This window comes from Furipterus horrens, unplaced genomic scaffold (genome assembly GCF_987537825.1).
Source record: "Furipterus horrens unplaced genomic scaffold, mFurHor1.1.pri manual_scaffold_17, whole genome shotgun sequence".
Taxonomy (NCBI): domain Eukaryota; kingdom Metazoa; phylum Chordata; class Mammalia; order Chiroptera; family Furipteridae; genus Furipterus; species Furipterus horrens.
The window spans coordinates 39,480,436-39,504,587 of NW_028327187.1; the positions used below are offsets into that span (position 1 = coordinate 39,480,436).

Below are 24,152 nucleotides of genomic sequence, written 5' to 3' on the forward strand. Positions count from 1 at the left end.
TGTCTATCACATGTCACACTACAGACAGTCCCCACCTTACAAAGATATGACCTACAACTTTTTTACTTTACAATGGTGTGAAAGTGGCATGCATTCAATAGAAACTGTACATAAAATCTTGAATTTTGATTTTTCCTGGCTTAGTGATATGTGGTATGATACCCTCTTGTGATGCTGGGCAGTGGCAATGAGCTGCATCTCCCAGTCAGCCATGTGATCATGAAGATAAAAAAACCAATACTCTATAGTATACTATGTTGCCAGGGTTTTTTGATATTGTGTTTTGTGATTCTGTACCCCGTCATGTCTACAAAACTGTGTCTTCTGCTTTTCATGAGAAGAAGGAGAGGAAGGTAATTACTCTTGAGATAGAAGTTGAGATGGTTGCCCAACTATAACCTAGTGTGTTTTGAGCATGTTTAAGGTAGGCTAGGCTACACTATGATGTTTAGTATGATTAGGTGTATTAAATGCATTTCGACTTACAATATTTTCAACTTACAATAGGTTTATTCTAAGTTGAGGAGCCTCTGTATATTATAATTGTCTTCTCTGCTTTCCTCATTAGGTTATAAGCTCCTTAAGAGTAGGACTTTTTCTCTCTCTGCTATGCTCCACCCAGAATATTTATGCAGCAAATGTCAAATCAGTCAATGAGTTTGGTGTCATTATAGTTATATACATGGCTGACTTCTCCGGTAGAGGACAAAGTCCTTAAGGGCAAGGACCACACTTAATTCATCTTTATATCTATCCTCTTCCCCTCCTGTCAGTACTTGGCACAGGACCTTGTTCATACCAGGCACTAAACAAAGGTTTGCTGAATGAATCTGGAGGTGTACTCTACTTACAGATACGCCCTTTCCCCCTTTCCATAGTACTGCACTAAACTCTGTGTGGGCAAAACCTGGGAACCAGGTGGCGTGCCCTTTGAACTCTATCTGTTCTGTCACAGCTGAGTCCAGCCTTGCCTGAGCACATGGCACAGGGAATGCAGGTGTATGGTCAGAGTTATTAGGGTTCCACTCACTGAGAGATGCCAAAACCTGAGTGAGTCTCTGAGGGCAGTCAAGAGCTATTCAGGATCTATACTGAGGCTCCAAGGCCTTCCTATGTGACAGCTCCTGGCTCCTACCTGTGGGACCTTCTGAGGATCCCCTAGCTGAACTAGATGCCTGGCCTCAGTGAGCTGACTTGGGAAGTCTCTCTGGGGCTCAGTCATGGGGAAGGCAAGCTCTTGTGTCAGGATAATGCAGAAACAGGAGAGGCCTGAAGAGAAGGCTTAGGAGGAGCTGGGCTGACAACCCTGCCCTTTGAGGAGCACAGACCACATCCATTGTCTGGAGCACAGCCCTGCTGATTTGGCAGGATGACTTCTAGGCTCTTACCTGGCTCTGTAGCCCTCGCAGGGGCTGAGGCCCATTGCCATAGCAACATACACATCTTTGGGGAAGCTGAGCATTTCTTCCAGTTTCACAGCCAGAGCAACACTTCCCAGAAGGCACCTGCTGGTGAAACTCCTGGTAGGGCTCTTCTCAGCTTTCTAGAGGCAGAGTGGGGCCCTAAGAGCAGCCCCAGGCAAAAGTCAGTGAGGACTTCAGCTGCCACAATCCTGCCTTTATAAAAGACTTAGCCTAGATATAGGCTATCTTTAAATTTTCCCTTCTTTGTGAGAGATGTACAATGTAACACAGCATTCGTCTTTTTCCCAACAGGAAAAAAAAATGCGCCAAGGGGTGGGCCCCAGATCAGTAAGCGAGAGCCTTGAAACTTATGGCCAGGGGGTGGTGGGTAATAGATCTAACATAAGAACACTAACATTAAATTTCCATATTTTAAAAGCACTTATATAGCATTTACCATATGCCAGGAACTGTCTTAAATGCTTTACAATCTGTTAACTCATTAAATTATCATAACAAGGCTTTAAAGTAGGTATAGTTCTTATCCCCATTTTACAGTTGAAGAAACTGAGGCACAGAGAGGTTAAATAACTTGCCAAAGGTCACACAGCTGATAAGTGGCAGAGTCAAGATTTCAGCCCAGGTAGGATGGCTCTGGACTCTGTTCTATTTGGCCCTGCCACCTCCCTGGGTTTGCCAGCCTTGTAAGAAAAGAGCAGGACAAGGAACAACCCTCCTATCACCCCTTTTCTTTATTCTTTAGGCTTTTTTATATGGATCAAATGAGGGAGTCCAGCCTGTCCCCTAGCCACATTTGGAGGAGATTTTATATATACATATAGAGATTTTATATAGAGAAAGATATATGTGTGTGTATATATATATATATATATATATATATATATATATATATAATCTTTCTCTATATAAAAGAGAGGGAAAGAGAGAGAAGAAAGAGGAGAGAGAGAACTGTCTGGATGTTTGGACACTTCTGGAAAAGCTCTCTCTGGCAGGGGCTGAGGCATACTACTGCATTTTATTTCCTGAGTCAACATTCTGAGCAGAGTGTGTTTAGAGATTCCTCAAAGATGAGCATGGCATCAAAATCTCTTTAACCATACCCTCAGGCAACAACCACCACCAAAGTGGAGCCAGAACTAAGCTTTGGCTTGACACTGAACAGAGGAAGGAAGAAATGAATGCATCAGGGTGTTGTTTCAAGTTGTCTTGTGAAAGATAATGAGATGTTTATAGTAAGCAAGGCCCCAGTGGCCTCTGTAAATTTCAGTCCTGAGAAATTCAAGCCAGAGCTGCAAGTCCAAACTGGTAACATGTTGACATACCTGTGGAAATATCAACTAGACAGTGCAGACATCCGGAGTTGGGACAAGAACCACAAACATTGGCGCAAACAGTCAACCACCCAACTTTTTTTTGAAGGCCTATGTGTTTGGCACTCTGCTGGGCACTGGGAATACCAATATGAGTAAGAATGCTGCCATTTGTGCTAACATAATATATGCTTGCATATGCATAGATTATCTCTGGAGGGGAGCAGCAGAATGTGGTAACAGATTACCTGTGGGTGGTTAAGGAACAGCAGTGGGAAGGAGACTAAGTTGTCACTGCAAACCCTTTATGCCTTGTGGACTTGGTATCAGAAGTACATATTACCTATGCAAAAAATAAATGAGGTAACCCTGGCTGGGTTTCTCAGTGGTTTGGAGCATCATCCTGTTAAAAGGTTGTGAGTTCAATCCCCAGTGGAGGTGCATACAGCAGGCAACCAACCAATTGATGTTTCTCTCTCACATTGATGTTTTTCTCTCTCTCTCCCCGCTCCTTCCTCTCTACCTAAAATCAACAGACATATCCTGTGGTGAGGATCAAAAAATAATAATAAATGAGGTAACAAATATGTACATGTATAAATAGAGACATAAACAGCAGGATGAAAGCTCACAAGGGCATGTTCAAAGTGCTAGGGTTGTTGACAACAACGAAGGAACCGGGACATAAAAACTGAATTTACCAATTTGTCTTCTTGGCGTGGGACAGAGTTGAGGCTAAAGTTATGACTGTTATTTCCCAGAGGTCCCTTTACCAAGTCCTAACTCGAAAAAAAAAAAAAAAAAAAAAAAGCCTGTGTATTTTTGAGTCTTTCTTCCAAACTGTCACATGGTCAAATTGATCACCTAGCAAGAATGTGGAGGCAGGTAAGGCCTGCCCAAGGCAGCAATTTTGTCCTTCCACAGACTTTGGCCTCCTTCTCCCCCATTTCATGGACAAAGGTGACTTCATGGTAACAACCATTCACCTTGCAAACACATACCTGTCCCCAGCCAGACCCACCCCCAGCATAGACAGGTGTTTCCCAACAAGTTTTGTGTCCAACTGGTCGAAGGCCAAAGCCGCCTGCTCACTCTCACCTAAATCTGCTGAGGAACCAGCACCAGCCTGAGAACAAGGGTGGGAAAAGCAGAACAAGTGAACACCTCAATTTTCTAGCATGGGGTGTTTTTGTGGATTGTATGCTGACAGGGTTCCATCCTGGTCTGATTTGCCCTCACATGCCTCTCTCTCGGGTTTCCTTTAAAATCACAACAATGTGATGGTAATCGTGATCATTCCCCTCTATGGAATGCTTCCAGTGGCCAGGCATGCGGCCAAGCGCTTTACAAACATCCAAAGAGGAAGGGACTTTAGCTATCTTTGTCTTACAGATGAAGAAACTCTGGCCTCAGAGAGATAAACAGCTAGTAAGTGGTGGTGACTGAATTGGAAACCAGTGTGGTTATGAACCCATAATCACTGTTGCTATAAAGGCTTTTAACCGCTCTGCTGGACTGCTTCTCATAAAGCTAATTTTAATATTAGCCTTATCCAACCCTATTTATGAAGGGAAATGTGCTGCCAAAAAATCACTTAAGAGTATCTGGAAGCTAATTATAAAAGGTTTTTCTATTATCTCTTGTTGGGGGCTATTTAAACCAAGGCTTCTTCCCTAGGGCTGAGGTCCCATGTAACCAAAGATTATATGGGTGCCTACCATTCAGGAAATGAGCCCAGCTCTGCTGTCCCTGAGTCGGGGTCCTAAAATGATCTGCTAAACAGGGAAATTAAGTGTGTAAAATCAGCATGGTAATTAAAACCTTAGAACAGGCTCTGGGATTGAAAATATCAAGAAACTCCCCCCAGTTCACTGCCCTTGGGTGGGGATGGGGAGGGCACTGGCCTGAGGATGAACATTTTGCAGCTGATTGCTGAGGGTTTTGTGTGTAGAAGCTTACTTCTAGGTCCCATTGGGTCTCATCTTAGAATTCTAGATACCAGCGTGGGGCCCAGAACAAAGGAACTTTCTGACTCCCTGATGCTGTATTTTCATTGATTCCCCCAAGCCTGCACCTGCAGAGAACACTAGGACTCTTTATCTTCCTGAGCTTGCTGTGGTGGTTAACTTTATGTGACAGCTAGGGTAAGGGATGCCCAGACAGCTGGTAAAACATTATTCTGGGTGTCTGTGAGAGTATCTCTGGAAGAGATTAGCATTTGAACTGGTAGATTGAGTAAAGAAGATTGCCATCCCCGTTGTGGGTGGTGGGTGTCATCCAATCTCTTGAGGGCCTGAATAGAACAAAAGGCAGGGGAAAGGTGAATTTGCTCTTTTTGCTTGAGCTAGGACCCCCATCTTCTCCTGCCATTGGACGTCAGCATTCTGGGTTCTTGGGCCTTCAGACTCAGACTGTTATACCACTAGCTTTCCTGGGTCTCGGGCTTACAGATGGCAGATGTTGGTCTCCATAATCGCATGAGCCAATTCCTATAATAAATCTATAAACACACACACACACACACACACACACACACACATATATATCTCCTATTGGTTCTGCTTCTCTAGAGAATTTTGACTAATACACTTGCTCTCATGGATCTGCTTTCCTCCTCTAAAATGCTGAGACTGGAGACCAAGAGACTTCTCTAACAGTCACCTGAGACACTCCCCCCCTCAGATCACTGCCCTAGCTTCTTTAATGGTGAGAAGAAGAGCTAAGCAGTCTTCCATGTCTGGCCCTGCAAGGCCTGTGGCTGTTCAGCCCCCTTGCAGCAGCTTCTGTCCTCGCCAAGGCCGACGCATCAGGCCAGCCAAGTGAATTCACCTGTCAGCCCTGAAGACATTCCCTTTCCCTCTGCCTGAAATGCCCTTCCCACTCTTCTCTCACAACTCCTACCTCTTCCCCTTCGACAACTCAGGGTAAAAACCCACCTCCTACTCACCTACCACCATGTCCTCCACATTTTTTCTGTATTCAGTGTATACCATATTGCTTTATTGTTACTACTAACAATAACAAGGATTCCAGATACTATTTATTGAACGTTGTTTGCCAGGTACAATCTCATTTACAAATTATCTCATTGAAACCCCACTACCACCCTGTGAGATGGGTGCTGTTATTACTCTCCCCATTTTCCAGGTGAGGAAACTGAAGCTTGGAGAGGTTAAAAGGCTTGCCCTAGGACACAGAGCTAAGAAGTGGTCTTTCTCATCCCAGAGCCACTCTCTGAACCAATATGAGCCTGTCTTTTCTCTTCCATTAGATTCTGTTCATTGGAGGAATCTTCCATTTCTTTTGAATTTCCACCTTCTCACACCAAATGCTGGGCTCTACTTGGAGTGGGTACTTATTCTATTGATCTCAGTTTGCAGGAGCTCTGCTCACACCATCAGGCCTGCTGGGCATGACACTCTCTGCTTTTCCCTGGCCCTGTTAGGGAGATGTAAACAGTGAGGTGGCCAGGAGCTAGAAGCAGAAGGCAGCTCCAAGTCTGAGCAAAGACCAATGTCCCGTGTAGTCAGGCAAGGGTTCTGCGGCTTTACAGCGCTCACCTCATGGCCACATGACAACTCGCACACCCCTGACAATGTCGCTTCTGCTAATCAGACAGGGGAAATGAATGACACCAATATCCTGTTTGTGCCTGTTCAGACAGCTGGAGCATCAGTGAGAGAAGATTGCCTTTTAAGTCACTACATTACCATGGAAATTGAACTCTGACAGATACCACTGCCCCCTTGTGGACTGTGCTTTTCTGACATTTTGGGAGGAGAGAAAAACAAAGTATACTCTGTCTCTAACGTTTCTGAAAAAATACCATTGCCTGAAAATTTTGCAGGTTCTGGGAATATTGGCCACTGTGACTTTCATTGACCAGGGATCGCAGAACCTCTTGTGAGTCTTCTGGGTCCTTCTTCTCTTTGACTGGGACTCCAGACAATGCATAGCTCCTTGCTCTTTGGCAGTAAAACCCTCTTGGCAGTTGTCTGCATCTTTCTAAGCTCATACCTGTCTCCCCTTTTATTTAGTTTGCAGTCATCTGCCAGCAGTCTCCTTTCAAAATAACAAGTCCCCTTGGTCCTCCTTTTCCCATCATCCCTTTCTTTCCATCTCTACTGACATCACCCTAATCCTAATCCCTTCACAGTTACAACAGCCTCCACACCTGCACCTCCTCCCCTCTTCCCCTAAACCTGTGCCTCACACCACATCCATGCTAATCAGCCAACACCCTACTTTGCATACGAGGCTCCCCACTGCCTACAGGGCAAAAAGTTTGAGGTCCCCAACCTTCCTCTCAGCCAAAAATACTTACTGACCATCTACTGTATACAAAGACTCCTCTGAAATCTGCTCCAACCAAAGGGTGGCTACTGAGTGTCCTTATGGGTAGCAGCAGGCACTTTACACACATATACAGTATTCCCTCACTTATCGTGGATATTACGTTCTAGACCCCCCTGCGAAGTAGGAACCTTACAATTATTCTACACTCTTAAACCTACGTAACTTTAACAACATACATATACAGTACCGCAAAATCCCGTGATATAGCGAAAAATCCACAATAAGTAATTAAACATAATATTTTTTAAAATCCTGCAATATAGTGAGGCCATGATAAGTAAACCATGATATAGAGAGCGACTACTGTATCATCGAATCTTCAGGACAACCCTGTGAGGTGGGTATTATTATCAGAAGGGAAAACGAGCCTCAGAGATGTGAGGTAACTTGCCTGAGGTCACAATGACTGGCAGAGGTAGGACCCAAATCCAGCCCATGCCTTTTCCACAAATTGCCACATTCATCCACTTGCTCACTTCAATAAATAGTCATAGAGCCTTTTCTATGTGCTGGTTACTACTCTTGGTACTAAGGATACAGGGTGAACAAGCCAGATATGGCTCTGGTATCCTGCTTCTTAGAGCTTCCAATCTGGGGGGAGAGGCCATGTTCTACTTCAAGTATCAGTGTCCTGGTTCCTGTTTGTATGCTTGTCTTGACTCAAGATTTGTGGGAAAAGCCCTGGCTGCTGTGGCTCAGTGGACTGAGGGTCGGCCTGCGAGCCAAGTGTCACTGGTTCGATTCCCAGTCAGGGCACATGACTAGGTTGCACATCAGGTCCCCAGTTGGGGGCGCAAGTGAGAGGCAACCACTCAGTGATGTTTCTCTCCCTCTCTTTCTCCTTTCCCCTCTTTCTAAAAATAAACAAATAAAATTATTTTTAAAAAAGATTTGTGGGAAGCTTTGATTTCAACTTGGCCAAATTCCTTCCTTCCTTTCTTCCTTCCTTTCTTCCTTCCTTCCTTCCTTCCTTCCTTTCTTCCCTTCTTCCTTCCATAAACACTCACCAAGAGCTTACTATGTGCCAAGTACTGTACTAGTCACGGGGAATACAACAGTGGATCAAAGCAGAGGTTCCTGCCCTCCGGCACTTGCGGTTTTCCCTCCTTCCTGTGCAGTTTTAATGCTATTCCCTCTGACTAGATGGCCTTTCCTATGCCTCTCTAACCAAAATCCAATCCAGTCCTCAAGGTTCATTTCTAGGCTGGACTCTGTGATAGAGCCTCCACCTACCCACCATGACTGCTTGTCTGGACAAGTCTTTGGCACATGACATTCCTGTATCCTTGACTTTCAAGTTATATATGATCCTCTCACCTTAAATTGACTGTGCACCTCATCACTCAGGAAACATTTGTCATTTTCCTCAAGAAACATTTACTGAGTGCCTATTGTGTATTTTAGCAACGGGAAAAGTGATGAACCTTTGTGGATGGAGCCTCCTTGAGTTAACAAAGAGCTTTCATAAATATTTTATCATCTGATTGTCAAATTTAAAACATAATTTAAGCCCTGGCTGGTGTGACTCAGTGGATTGAGTGCTGACCCGTGAACCAAAGGGTCTCCGGTTCGATTCCCAATCAGGGCCTGGGTTGCGGGCCAAGTCCCCAGTTGGGGGCGCAGGAGGCAACCACGCATTGATGTTTCTCTTTCTCCCTCCCTTCCCCTCTCTCTAAAAATAAACAAAATCTTTTAAAACATTTAGATGTAATTTAAATTACTTAGTAGGTGAATATATTCTCATGACAGTGAAAACATTATAGATCCAGCTACTGTATTCTTTGACCACCCCTATCCCACACCACGCCAGGCCCCCTCAGAGATGCAGATGAGGAAACTGAGGCTCAGAGAGGTCCTGTGGTGTGCCCAAGCTCATGCAGCTAGTGTGGGGCAATTTTCTGACTCTAAATCCCTTGTTTCCTCCATTTTTCCACGATACATCCCATGAGGGCAAGGACCCTGTTTATACCACCTCTCTGTGTTCTGGGTGCCCAGCACAGAGCTTTGAACCCAAACTGGGGTTCAGCAAACTTTTCCATATCAATGGGCTCCCCTGCCTATCGGTTTCCTCTGTACCAAGGCATTGCCTCCAAAGGCAGGCCATACCTATCCTACCTGGCAACTGAGGTCAGGCAAGCGTCCTGCTAGGCGCCCCTTCTGCCACCCCTGGGCTCTGTGACATGAAGGATCCTAAGAGTCTCCTTTGGGAGAGCCTACAGGGAGACCTCACAGAGGCAAGTCAAGTGTTTGCTGGGCACTTACAATGTGGCCACATGTGTCAGGGGCCGTGTGATAAACGGGGGAAAATGAATGTGTTGTGGAGCCCAGACATTCAATACATCCATACGCTTAGGGAACCAGCTAGCACATATCCAAGCGTTAAATTATGCAAGTGCAGATGATGCTTTACGGATCGGGGAGGAAGAGTGGCTGCAGTGGTCAAAGCAGGCTTCTTGGAGGCGGTAGCTTGGCTCGCGATAGGTGGAGTCTGAGTGGAGGATGCAGTACTTCCAGCAGCACGGGCAGCAGCTCCGAGGCCGAGGAGAGAGGGTTCCCGGAGCCGCCCGGAGCACAGGGACGCGGGTTCGCGGTAGGCTGCTGCTGTGGCTGCAGCGCGGAGGCTTTCTCAGCCCTTATCTCTCATTCAGCCTTGCACATCCAGTGGCTTTCAATCATCACGAGGCCAGCAAAGGCCGCCTTTTCTTTTCAGGGCGTCCGCAGCCATACTCTCTCCTAGTTAATGGTCTTCAGTCCCACCGTGGCGGGCAGGTCAAGTCCCTGTGCTATTCCCCGCGGCAGCATTAAGGACTATTGTAGTCAACACGCCTGAGAGTGCCTTCTACAAAGCACCCAAAGGGACAAGACTGGCCTCTGAGAGACCAATCACTTCACACTTAAGTGCATATTCTGATTCCATGCGCCTCGCAAATACTTATTTAATGCGCAGTACAATGCTGCTCTTGACCCCATTTTACAACTGAGCAAGCTGAGGCACTGCGAACTCACAGAGCTCACAGCTGGAAACAGGCAGAGTCTGGCTCTTAACCGCTCCACCAAGTACCTCTCCTTACGCTGCTGCTGACCTTGCTTAGTCCCAACACAGGCCTGAACCACTCCCCTTCCTCTGATCTCCCGGATCATTTGCTAGTTACCATAGCATCCTGCGCTGCTTCCTGGCCCTGTCTAAGTGGGGGAGGGCTCTGCGTTCAGGAATTTTCTGCTGCAGGTGCTGTATGTGGTTGCCAGATGCCTCAATTATCCTCATCTGTAAAATGGTCACCATAAAGCTGCAGAAAGGATGATATGAGAGAACCCATACACAATTAGAAGAGTGCCTGGTCCAGAGTAAAAGCTCAAGAAATAACAATGGGTGAGCAGTAAGAGAGACTAAGGCCCTGGTGTCCCACTGTGCGGAGGAATGAGAGAGACAGAACAAACCCACTTGCTTTCAGAGTGAGTCAAAGAAGGGCGTGTTCACTCCAGGGCTCTTACTGGCTTTTAGTAGCTGGGGCTGTCTTAAGAGCTGGGAACATCAAGCCCAGGTGCAGGAGTGTGTCTGGTGTAATCAGCCCTGATAAGTCACATGGGTGTGCAATTGGTACATCTCTGATGGCAGTGTCCTCGGGTGCCCCAGTTCATGCCTGCCCCTTTCCCCTTAGAGTGGTCTGAGTCATTGTGTGTGACAGTCAGTATTCAGCATTGTCACCATCACAACCAGATAGCCATCAAGTACTTACTATGTGGAAGGCTCAATGTTAGGGGTTTGTGATCAAATAGGCAGCATATGTTCACAGGATGGGAGATACACTTGATGTAGCATCATACCTGTTTTTTGTTTTTTGTTTTTTTTTACACAGATTTGGGGAGGAGGTGTGCCAAGGCCCTGGATCTCCTATTCTCTAGCATGAACAATATAGCAGCAGTCCCGGAAACAGGTGATTTTCACACCCCTGCTCTATCCAGATCCTCCCACTCAGTCCAGGAGCTGGGCAAGCAATAGAGGCAAGTTGGGAAGGCCCTGAATGATTTATTACTGTGAAATTGCTCCCAGATAGCAAGGGACTGAATCTGGGCAAAATTCATTTCAACTGAACCAAAATAACAAATTCCACATGTTGTCCATTCATTCATTCATTCTCTAGTTCATTTCTCCCTTCAGTAGATATTTACCAGACATCCACTATGGGTTATGTCCCTTGTTTCATGTTAGGAATGTAAAGAAGAACAAGGCATAGACTCTAATGGAGACATACAAGTAAACAGTTACTATACCATGAAATAAACATTATGATGCATTCACTTAACAATGATTGCTTGTATACCTGTTATGTGCCATGCACTGTTCTAGGCACTGGGGCTGCAACCGTGAGTTAAATTGACAAAATTCCTGCCCTGGTAGAGCTGACATAAACAGACTACTTTAGCAGTTCAAAGAAGAGGCCAAAGAGCACTGAATGGTGGATTCCAGAAAGGCACATAGAGGAGGAGTGATCTCTGCTGGGTCTTGAGGGACCATGCCTTGGCAGAGAGGCAGGGAAGGGCAGGCCTGGGAAAAGTAATAGTACCACAAGGCTAGTGTAAAAAATAATAAATGGCGCCACTTTAAAACGGAGCCAGAGCCGCCATGCCAGAGAAACTGTCTTGCACATCTTATGACTCAAGCTTTGGACTATTCAGCCAGGCAAAATAACCTTTGGACTGGGCCTAAAGCAACATTATGCCCCAAAGAACTGTTTGCAAAGATAACAACGAAGCAGATATCGTGACTAGAAGACTGATGACTACAGCACTGAAAATTAAAAACATTGTTTAGAATTAACATCATTATGTTATGACCAATAGAAATACCTTCCTTCTATTGATGTAATCCTCTTCCCTTTCCCATGAATATCCACTGCCTTTGTCTCCTAATTGGGCTTCTGCCTGAATCAGTTCATCGTGAATAGCTATCTTTTTTTTAAAATCTCATATAAATGCGTGTTGCCTCTTACTTTGAAAGGCCTTTTATTTTTAGATTAACACTAGGAAAAATGCAAATGAATGGCATGGCTAGGGAATAGCAAGTGGCTTGGTTTGGAACTGCAAAGCATGAGCAGAAGTAGCAGAACAAGGAGAGGTGCATGTACTGTCTCTCCATATAAGGTGCAATCAGATAAAATAGACAAAAGCCCAGGTTTCAGCATTTTTCTGAGACCTTGGTGAGAGGCAAGGAGGTGTCAAATACTATCTAGTCATCTGGTTGTGTTTCTCAAGTGGGGCCTTACCTAATGGCCCAATAGCCCCAGCATGGAACCTTAGAGGAGACTCCAGCATTCTTTGCTCAGAGCCTTCATTTAAAAAGAAGGTCTGGCCTTGGCTGGTGTGGCTCATGGATTGAGTGCTGGCCTGCAAACCAAAAGGTTGCTGGTTTGATTCCCAGTCAGGGCACATGCCTGGGTTGCAGACCAGGTCCCTGGATGGGCGCATGTGAGAAGCAACCAGTTGATGTTTCTCTCCCTCTCTCCCTCCCTTATCCTCTCTATAAAAATAAATACAAATAAAAAGAAGGTCTGTCCTGAAAAAGCAAACAAAACTTGAATCGAATCAAATTTAACTCAAGGGATTTTTTTCAACAATAATTTTTAAATTGGCTGAAAATAGAAAATAATCCATACTTTAAAAATGGATTCTGAAGACAGAGCTTTGGTTATTACAATTTCTATTTAATATTTGTCATGTGGGTTTTGTCTTTTGGTATTGAAACTGGCTGTAGTATTTTAACATATTTCATGACCCAAAATAAATAGTTTGACAAGATCACATTGAAGTTCTCTTTCAAAGCTTCTGTCAGGTGCGAAAGCTCAGAATATGTTACCCCACCTCTCTAAGCCTCAGTTTCATCAGCTGTAAAATGGAGTTAATAATAATACCTACCTCTCAGGGCTGTTGAGAGTTCAGGAGAGTTAATCCATGTTAAGTGCTTAGCACAATATCCAGCATATAGGAGGTCACAATAATTAGCTATGACCCTGATTCTGTAGTTTTAATTAAGAGAAGCAGTCTTAACTTAATCCAATCTATCTAGCTCGAGAAATTCTGAAAAATGCCACAGCCCCTAGTAGAAGACTTAAGAAATGATATTGTAACTCAAGAAAAATTGATTTCCAATTTTCCTTGTGAGCAAACTGAGGCACTAAGCCATGATGAGGTGTGATGTGGCCTAAGACAGAGAAGCATTGAGTTCAAGTGGAACTACAAATTCCCTGGCCAAACTCACAGCTTTCTATCCTAATTGGCAAGCAGCATACTTTTTTACCCAGAACCCCAAGCACCTTTACCCCCTTTCACTCCTAGGATAAACCCATGACAAAGTGCAATTTTTATAATAAATGGACTCCTGGGCTCTGAAGTTAATTGCATAAGTGAAAGGCCATCTTTTGCTTCCAAAGGACCAGGTACATTGCTTCTTCCTAGCAGCTCCTTACCCTAGGGGCTGAAACCATAGGGTTGTGTGGTCAGGCTGGGACCTCATGGATTCCTTGAAATACTACAAGAGCAAAGGGAACCTTAGGAATGACATAGTGGTTCCTGGGCCAGCAGGGCAGTAGGGTCTGGTGTGAAGCAGGACAGTTTTATTCTCGGCCTTTGCTCTCTTTTATAATCAGTGTTGTAAAATATGTGCTCTGAGTTAGAGCTTAGGATTATCACTATATTATTCATTCCATTGAAAAAGGGTTCCTTTCTTTCTTTACAAACCCCCTCATTCATTTTCTATAATGCATGTTATTTTCTTGAGACTGTTTTAGAAAAGCTGTAAGTCAGAGATAAATCCATTGCATCAGTCTCTCATGAATGAAATACAAATAATTGAAATTATTCCAACAAAATAAGTCATAATAATAGCAAAATTGTGTAAAGCAGGTGCCCAGCATTATTTTAAGTACTTTACATATATTAACCCCTTTAATCTTCACACTACTCCTTCGAGGCAGGTACTATTGTTATTCACATATGCCATATGGGGAAACAAAGCAGTTAAACCTGGGTAGCTGGCAAGTGGCAAAGTTTTATATTTGAAAATAAGACCTCCAGTCCAAAAGATTCTCAGGAGTGCAACATGAGTGTGAAGATAGGCAGCAGCGGAGAGATCAGGTGATGAGCATGTCCCACCTCTGCCCTGATGTACAGGGCAGGCTTCATATTCCTTCATCTACTCCAGCTCCATGGTTGGGCGGGGGGGGGGGGGGCATCAGCTTATATAATTTTGGTTCCCTCTTATTAAAAACACAAACAGATCTTACTTTTTGAAAATTTAACAAAACTGACCAAGTGAATACATTGCTGTATCACATCCTAGGGCTGGGAGAGGGTCTGTGTCAGAAGTAGCTCTGAAGCTGAAGCATCATTAGCTTTATAGTCCCTTTGCCTCTGTCTCCATGAGATGCCTCCGCTCATCACAGAGCAGAGAATTGGAAGCTCATTTAGACAGAGGAGTTTTTCCTTTTCATTCCCAAACATGAAGCCCTTGGAAGCTGATCTGTCAACAGCAATTTAGCACACACTTTGTTCTGGTTATGTCTTTACAGTGACAAATATCTCCATTCTGGGAGTGAAAACATCAGAGACAGTAAAATGTGTCATGTGATGATAATCTACACATTCTCTTAAATCTCAACAGTGCTAAACTTCCTTCCTGTATTACAAAAGTTGCCCAAAGAGCCCTGGTTGGGTGTGGTTCAGTGGATTGAGCGCTGGCCTGTGAACCAGGGGGTCACCGGTTCGATTCCTGGATGGAGCGCATGCCTGGGTTGCAGGCCGGGTCCCTGGTGCGGGGGGGTGTGAGAGGCAACCACACATTGATGTTTCTCTCTCTCTCTCTCTTCTCTCTTCCTTCCCCTCGCTCTATAAATAAATAAGTAAATAATTAAGTAAATAAATAAATAAAATATATTTTTTTAAAGTTGCCCAAAGAAATGAAATCCCAAGTTGGATGCTGACCATCAGAATAAGACCTCTCTTCCACATCTCCTTCCTTGACAATATTGAAAAAGACACGGGTTAATAGACTCCTTTAACTGAACTCAGTTTTGTCTCGGAAGAGGGTCCATTGAAAACAAGTGCCCAGTCTGTCACTTGAACATTGTTTATACCTGTTGCTAGGATACCAAGGCTCTTTTAAGCCTTTGGCTAAGAAAAGCACCATGGATCTGAACTTGTTCACCTGCACATAAAGCAAATAATGGCTGAAATGATGGGAAAGCTCCTCTAAACATTTTGAGTGGAACACAAGGAATTTTTGTGTCCCGAAATTGCAGTATCTGATATTTGTTGTGCAAATAAATCTCCACCTGCATACTAAAGTGCACATTACACATAATAAGATGAGGCTCTGACAAGACAGATGTTAATTATTTTGAGGTAAATCAGATCACCTTTTACCCAAACTCTAAGCTGTAATTTTGTTGCTCAGCTTCTTTGTCTCAAAATTAATGTAAATCTTTACATTCATAATTTTACTTGCAATATCAACCACCCACACAGTCTGCAAATGATTACTCTGAGTCAGAGACTATTCACTCATGACTCTTAGATATTTTAAAATGTTCTCTGGAAAAAAAATGTTCTCTGCAACAATTAAATCACCTAACCCCAGTCCTTTCACAGGTTCTGCTTTACGTAAAAATGATGGAGCCAGAGAATGTTAAAACTGGAAGAGACTTTGGAGGAGAAACTAAGGTTTTGATGTTAGAAGTGACAGGCCCACTTCAGTGACCAAAGCTAAAACTGCAAAGGAAAGGAAAGTACTGGTTTAGTGTTTTAATAAGGGTCACACTTAGAAATTCTTGCTCAGAGTCCAGAAGCTACTCCCTCCCCACCTTCCTGCCTCTGACAGCATCTGTGAATCCTGGCACCCCACAGCTGACCGGTCTAAAAGAATTATGCCATTTTGAATACAAGCAGTGAGAATATGATTCAGATACAAACAAATCAGATACTATTACAACAATATGCATTCATTCTGGAGACAGATATACAAGAAATAGTTCATAATGGTTGCTTGTGAGGAGGGGGACTAGGAATGGGAAAGGCAGGACAGGGAAATATTTGCTTTTCATTGTATACCTTTTCTTTACTATTTCACTGATTTCCACATACAGATATTAACTGTTTAAAAAAATGTAAATAACAAAATAGAAATACTATGTTCACAAACTTCACAGGAAAAATAAAATTCACCTCATTAACACTGCTGATGCTTGAAAAATGTATCATCCAGTACAGCAGTACTTTTAAAAATTTTCCACCAAAGTATCCATAATAGCAGAGGAGGATGAATGGGTCCTCCCAGAGATCTGTGGGCAGTGTCAGAAATGGTCCTCTGTACACAAGAACTCTCCTTGCAGCTTCTGTTTTTAAAATGCATTCAAATTGTGCAATAGACTCTCTAGTATATCCGCATGTCTTTTAATATGAAAATAATGGCTTAAATGACTTACCATCCACGACAACTGCCCCTGTGGGGAGACACCCCTGGTCTCTCTCTCCAGCAGTCCGGAGCACCCGCTGTACACTGCCTCCAGTGACTGGAGAGGCCTCTGGAATGGGAAGCTCGACTGTGCACAAGCTGACCTGTATTCTGGCTCTCTCACCTGAAATTGGGCTTCACAGATTCTGTTAAGCATTGAATAGTAACAAAACAACAGCATAAATTAGGGTGTTGCTAAGATTGTGTACCATCAATGTTCGCATGAGCATAATGGACGTAATGAATTCTATAGCACTATCCTGCACAGCTTGGAGAGATTAAAACCACTTTGTCTTTAAATTAAATTTCAAAAATCATTGAACAACAAGAATAGAAACAACAGAAAAAAACAACAACCACCTCATTTACATCAGCCACCCAATTGTAGGAGGCACCACGTCTTGCTTTCTGATCATTAATGCCTGATCCTAGGTTTATTTTAATAGCTGCAGCTCAGTGAGTCTACATCTATTGTAATAACCATAAAGAGGGCTTGGGTTCTCCTGTATTGTGGTTTTCAGCCCTAACTGGAGAGCCTCTTAGCCCCTTTCAGGGTCAAAATCTACAACTGAAAAAGACCTAAGTTTATTTTATAGAAATTCTACACTATATAGTACGTCTAGGTTGTTACAAAGAATAGTGAGCGTGAACTCATTCTTTTTTAAAAAAGATTTTATTTATTTTTAGAGAGAAGGGAAGGGAGGGAGAAAGAGTGGAAGAGAAACATCAATTTGTGGTTGCCTCTCGTGTGCCCCCAACTGGGGACCTGGCCTGCAACTCAGGCATGTGTCCTGACTGGGAATTGAACCAGTGACCCTTTGGTTCGCAGGCCAGTGCTCAGTCCATTGAGTCACACTATCCAGGGCTTGAGTTCATTCTTAAGTAGCACTCTGCTTGAGCAAATCTTCATTCAACAAAATGGATGCCTAATATGAAAACTTCCATTGGTGTGCTTACTAGATGCCAGGTGCCATCCTTACTGCTCTACATGCTTAATGTTTTTAACCCTCTTAAAACGCTTGTAGGAAACATGGCTGAGACTAGTATATCCTGATTTTACAGATGAGGAAACTGAGACTCAGGGAGATTAAGTGACTTGCCCAAGGTCATACAGCTAGTTAAGGAGCAGAACCAGGATTCAAATCCAGGTGCTTCTGATTCTGGAGTCCCCGAAACCTTAACTGCTTCTTAATAATTATCATAGTTATCATTTATAGAGTGCTTATTATGTATGTTTTATGCCTTGCATAAATTATTTAGTTCTTATAACAGCCCTCTGAGATAGCCAATAGTATCCTCAATTTATAGATGAGGAAAACTGAGGCTTAGAGAAATTAGGTAACTTGCCCAACAGTGCAATCAAGTGGCAGTATCCAGGCCTCTCGTAACAGAACGAGTTTTGGGTTTTTAAAACAAGTTTAAGACCTGTAACTTATAAAAATTGTACATATTTAAGGTGTACAACTTTGTTTTGAGATACATATACATTTAAAAATATATTTTATTTATTTTTAGAGAGAGGGGAAGGGAGGCAGAAAGAGAGGGAGAGACATATCAATCAGCTGCCTCTGGCACACCTCCATCCAGGGACCCAGCCCACAACCTGGGCATGTGTGCTGACCAGGAATTGAACCAGAGACCCTTCAGCCCACAGGTCAGCACTAAATCCACTGAGCCACACCAGCCGGGGCAGTTCTTTTTTTAAAATCCTCACCTGAGGATATATTTATTGATTTTTAGGGGGCTGGAGAGAAAGAGATACTTCCATCCATGGCTTCCTGTGCGCCCTTGGGGACTGAACCTGCAACCTAGGTATGTGCCCTGACTGGATCAAACCCACAACCTTTTGGTGCATAGGACAACACTCTAACCGAGCGACCTGGCCAGGGCAGGAGTTCTCAACAAGCTATACAATACATGCAACAGGCAATTGAAATGTCTAGGGTTCCCTGGGCATTAATGTATACCATGCAGACTCTTAGTGAGCTGCACTTAAAACATGCCAGCCAGCACGTGTGATGTCCCTCAGGAATAAGTTTTCCCTATGCACATGAATCACCTATCCTTTTCTACTATTAATGTTATGGCATGCCAACCATGGCACTTTATTCACAAATATTGTGCTACAGGAGAAAAGTCCCACGGGATTTCTGAGGCCTAAAAGCCACAGAAACTGCAAACACATTCTCCTGTGGATCCCAAATAATGGCTTATCCAAAATAAACATAAGTGTCCTCCATTGACTGGGCTTACTGACATTCGCACGTTAGACAAAATGCAGATATACACTTTCTCTGTGAAATGAGTGTTGAGGTCTGGCAGTCAGCTAGATTTCCCTGTAATCTTTAACAGCACTGCAACCTCAGCACTGAGTAACTGCCAGCTCTAATCCTCTGCTCTGAATGGGATTAGGTTAAAACGGTTTGAGCCATGTAGTTGGGTGAGGGAAGGCAACTGGATGAAAATTTCTATTATCTTGTATTTTACAATCCTTTTTGAGATGAAATTCACAGAACCATTTAAAAGTGAACATTTCAGGATATATATACAATTTTAAATCCTCACCCAAAGATGTTTCTATTGATTTTAGAGAGGGAGAAACATCATTGGTTGTCAATATGTCCCAATCCATGTGATCAAATCTGCAACATAGACATGTGCCCTGACCAGGAATTGAACCCTTGACCTTTCATTTTGCAAGACAACGCCCAACCGAGCCACACCAATCAGGGTTCAGTTTATAGTTCTGAATTAATAACCACAGGACAAGGTAAGGTGGATATATTTTACTTTTCGGAGAAAGCTCATTTAGCTATGACTGTCCACAGGCCACGGACCATTCAATGGGTTTTAGATGCAGTGGACCTGAATTTTAATAATGTACTGGGAATGTTGATGGGTCACACAACCAAGCTATTCTTTGATAAGTGGGATGGCTGAAGACTGATTTTATTATTTTTAAATTTTTACTTATTGATTTGAGAAACAGTTCTTCCACCCATCCATGCGCTCTGCACCTTCTTCCCGTTAGGTGCCTTGATGGGAGATCAAACTCACAACCTGGGGGCATGGGGACAATGCTCCAACCAAGTGAACCACCTGGCCAGGGCAAGATTGGTTTTAAAAGGAAGCTCTCTCTCTGTCTTAGGAGATACTTGAGTATTTATTAAATATGCAGCATTTACTCAAATATAGCACATGCTAAATTAAATAACATTTTATAGGCAAAGAAACACAAACAAAAAATTATATTTCAGGTATTTTTTATTTCTTCAAATTTGTCATTTAGCAGGAGTGACTGAAATAAAAAATATAATTGAGTCCCACCATCACCATGGAAATGGCTTCAAGAGAAAACTGGTCAGATGAATATTACTGCTCCCCATTTTCAACCAGTAAAAAGTTGCCACTGATAAATAGACAGCCAACAGTCTGTCGAGAATGCTCAAGATATGTTACATAATACAACATGCCTGTTCACGGGGGAGGGGGAAAGACTACGAAATAATTTATGTGAACTTCTTGATTTCATCATACAAGACAAGCACAAAAGCACCACCCATGCCTCTGAGAACATTGGACCATGCACCCTTGAAAAAGGCTTTGCCTCCTTCATCACGAGCAATTTTCCTCCAGCAGTCGAGCGTGCCTGTGTACATGATATCAGCTGCAAAGGAGACAGACATGGAGTTGGTGACAAAACGCTGATGAGAAGTCCTAGGATTTATTGGACTAAACCAAAGCCCCACCTGTAAGAGCTAATGTTCATTTTTAAAAACCAACATTAACACATTAGCATGGCCAATACTGAAATATTAATGCTGTCACTGGAGAATAGTGAGCAGTATGTAGACTAGCCATTGGATTGGACTTAACATCTAATACCCTTTAAGCACCCTCATTCATAGGCATCCAAAGGGCCTGCTCAAAGGTGAATGTGCAGCACACACGATCAACCCCATCCTGCTAACTGAAGAGACTGAGGTTTCATGTCAGACACTGCTAGTTTATGCCCATGCTCCATGCCCATGTCTTCATCTAATGTTTAAGAGGAACTTACTTCCTTTGCGCCCTGACTGCATCATCATGCGGCGACGAACAGTGTCAAATGGATAGGAAGTCAACCCAGCCACTGCTGTGACGGACTGTGCGATCATCCAGCTGACGAAGATGTGAGTATTCTTGGGATCTGGAAGCATTCCTGAAAAATAGGAAAGAGATAGTTGAACCAGCAAGCAGAACTTTACTGACTTGTTTCCTATGTCTCCCCAACATCTGGCCACAAAGGTTGTACTGGATGACCTTAGTTGCCTTTAACAATTACAAAAAATATCTCTGGCTCCTGGAAAACTACAATGGAATAATGATCTTCTAAATAGTCTCCTAAGAACACAGCTTCAAAGCTCATAGCAAACTTACCCTTTGCAGTGTCATAGATACCAAAGTAGGCAGCTCGATAGATGATAATACCCTGCACGGACACATTAAAGCCTTGGTACAGGCCCTTAATCCCATCAGATTTGTAGATCTTAACCAGGCAGTCACCGAGGCCTTTGAATTCCCTTTCAGCTCCAGCTTTGCCCACATCAGCTGCTAGACGGGTACGGGCAAAATCAAGAGGATATACAAAACACAAAGAGGTGGCCCCAGCGGCACCACCGGAAGCCAGATTTCCTGCAAAGTACCGCCAAAACTGGGTTCTCTTGTCCACATCACCCAGGAAGATCTGCTTGTATTTATCTTTGAAGGCAAAGTTGAGAGCCTGGGTGGGGAAGTATCTGATGACATTGGCCAGGTTACCGCGCCAGAAGGACAGGACTCCCTGCTCCTTGGGGATACGAACCACGCAGTCTATAATGCCCTTGTATTGCTTATCTGCGGTGATTTGCTTGCTGGCATGCTGCACCTGACAGACAAGAAGGAGGCCAAAAGGGAGAGTTATAATCATGGAGAAGTAAAAATGGGAGAAACTATATTATCTTTTTTAAAAAATTATATTTTATTAATTATGCTATTACAGTTGTCCTGATTTCCCCCCTTTGCCCCCCCCTCAGGCAATCCCCCCACCATTGTTCATGTCCATGGGTCATGCATATACGTTTTTTGGCTGCTCCATTTCCTATACTGTACTTTACAGCCCTGTGGCTATTCTGTAACTACCTATTTGTACTTCTTAATCCCCTCACCTCTTCACCCATTCCCCCACACCCCCCTCCCATCTGCCAACCATCAAAACACTCTTTGTATCCATGAGACTATTATTTCAATCAACACGATTTAATGTTAGCCCCTCCACCCATCTAGTCTTCTGTATCACAAGCTGTACCCTCTTAACCCTATGACAGCTGTCACAGGTGGGAAAGGTGATCTGCATTACTAGCGGCATTAAGCCTCCACCCCTTTGGGTGCGGAGGAGTTATGCTCAAGCAGACCGGTGACCTTTAGACCCGGGAGAAAGGTTCAGAGGCACTAAGGCGAGTCCCACGTAGGGCGCAATCACCTTGGTGACCAGGTCCTACGCCTCAGCTTCCCAGAGATGCTTCTCTTCCTCTCGGCACTGACTCCTCTCCTAGAGGTGACCCGCAGGCCTCCAGGCCCCTTCGCCCGTCCGTGTGCGCCCCCTAGAGCCGGAGCGTGTGAGCGCGCGGCGCAGGCCGGTCGCGAGGACGCGCCGGCGGCTGCGCGGAGGCGGAGGCGGACGCAGCAGGCACACGCTATCCGGCGCAGGCTTCCGGCCCGGCAGGGTTGGAACGCGGCCGCTCTACCGGCCGCGTGGCTTCCCCAAGTCTGTGATCTCCTTGCCGCGACCTTGAGGTCTCCGGTAAGGCCAGGTGTTCGCTGGCTTTAAGGTTTTGCCCTTGACCCGAAGGCACGGAGAGGCTGCTAACCACCCCGGACTGCCCCGTCCGAGTTCGCGGCCTCTGGGGTGCCGAGGCCCTGGCCTTCATTCACCTCCTTCCATCCCCGACCCCTTCCTAGATCTGGAACTACAGGTCACTAGAGCACCTTCCACAGATTTGTCTTTTCTTCTGCCTCTGCGGCCTCCCCGGCCCCACGCTGCCACATCCCTGGACCTATCAAAAGAGTTCACCCTCTCCATCCCTGCTGTCCGGCTTTCGGCGCGACCCCCTTCCCGCCCCTCCCCCACCTCCTAATCCCAGGATATACCTGCAGCAGCAGCTTGACCCGCTCGATGGGCGCTACCGCTGTCTTGGAGATGGCCGCCGCCACTCCACCTGCCAGGAAGTCCTTGGCAAAGGACACAGCAGCATCTGTCATGTTGAAGGAAAGAAGGAGCGGGAGAACGCAGAACTAGGTTCGGAACCGCTTGGGACTTCGGAGCTGTAGGGCGGAGCAAAGCAAATGGCCGATATATATACGCAGAGCCGGCGCTCCAGAGGCCGGCGTCGGAGGCGGGTCTGGTGGGCGGTGCGCTGAGCCGCGGGACTGCTGAGTGGTTCCGGGCGGCGCGGCGCGGCTGGGGAGGAGCCACGGAGTCTGGCCAGGGCCTCCCTCCTCGCCCCACTGCTTGTCCGCTGGAGCTGACCTGATTGGAGGGAGGGGGGCCCCAGGGAATATCCCGGATTCGGACGCTGGACCCTGGGAGAGGCCTGGGAGCGGGGAGGGATGCTAAGGTCACCATGTGCTTGTACAAAAACCTCTGGAGCAGAGCCGGGACTAGAGTGAGGCGCAGAATCTCAGGAACAGCAAAATAAAAGAAAAGAAAAAGAAAAACCTGGGAATCAAGATAAATAGTAAAATTTTCATACAGGCAAACTACGGCCCGTTGGCCAGTCGCCTCTTTTAGTAAATAAATTTAATTGGAACCCTCAGGCCTGGGATTAGGGTGAGGCAAGTGAGGTAGGGTCATACAAGTGTGGGGGTGGGTGGGGATCCTCTATTTTAAATTTTGATAACTTGTTCATCGTGAATTTTTGCATTACTTTTGAGTTTTTTAAATAGTGCGTTAAAAATTATTTATTTTGATTACTAAGTTATTTGGCGCCCCCTTAAATTTTGTGCCAAGGCAAGTGCCTCCTCACTCTAGTTCTGGCACTGCCCTGAAGTTTTGCCAGTGAACCCAGAGGAAATTTGGGGAATAGCAGAGCTGGTATACGCTCAGCGTGCTCCAAACCCAGATTTTCAAAAACAGTTTTACAAAGATGTTGCTGAAAATTGGCCGAGGAGAGTCCAAAGAACTCCTTTGGGGGTTGGGAAATTACTGTATCCAGAAGCCAAATTCAGAGTTTTGTACAGGACCAGTTAAGAGGCTGTGTGAAAGAGGTTGGCATTTGGCTTCCTGGACTCCAGGTAAAGTGCTCTTGGATTGAGTAGATTCCTGAACTCCAGAAAAGTTTAGAGGAATTGATAGAATTAGTTAGATTTACAGACATTGTGTCTATGGACAAGTGCTTACTGAGCCCCTTAATCAGGGTACTAGGTAAGCATTTGCCACACATATCCTTAAAAACCTACTTGTTAGTTTGAATGCACTCTTTCAGGTTCATAACAGGAGCCAAGAGTATCATCACAAATCCTATATCTAAGTGATCACAA

At 44.6% G+C, this 24,152-nt stretch overlaps 1 protein-coding gene across 1 annotated transcript; it reads right to left on the reverse strand.

Annotated features, from left to right (window-relative positions):
- Positions 1-20,057: 20,057 nt before the first annotated feature.
- Positions 20,058-22,960, reverse strand: SLC25A5 (solute carrier family 25 member 5). Its single transcript, XM_090264901.1, has 4 exons — positions 22,764-22,960; positions 21,015-21,501; positions 20,656-20,796; positions 20,058-20,262 (listed from the first exon to the last, which is right to left on the reverse strand). The coding sequence occupies exons 1-4, from the start codon at positions 22,872-22,874 to the stop codon at positions 20,105-20,107; spliced, it is 897 nt and encodes a 298-aa protein (XP_090121027.1). The 5' UTR covers positions 22,875-22,960; the 3' UTR covers positions 20,058-20,104.
- Positions 22,961-24,152: the final 1,192 nt, after the last annotated feature.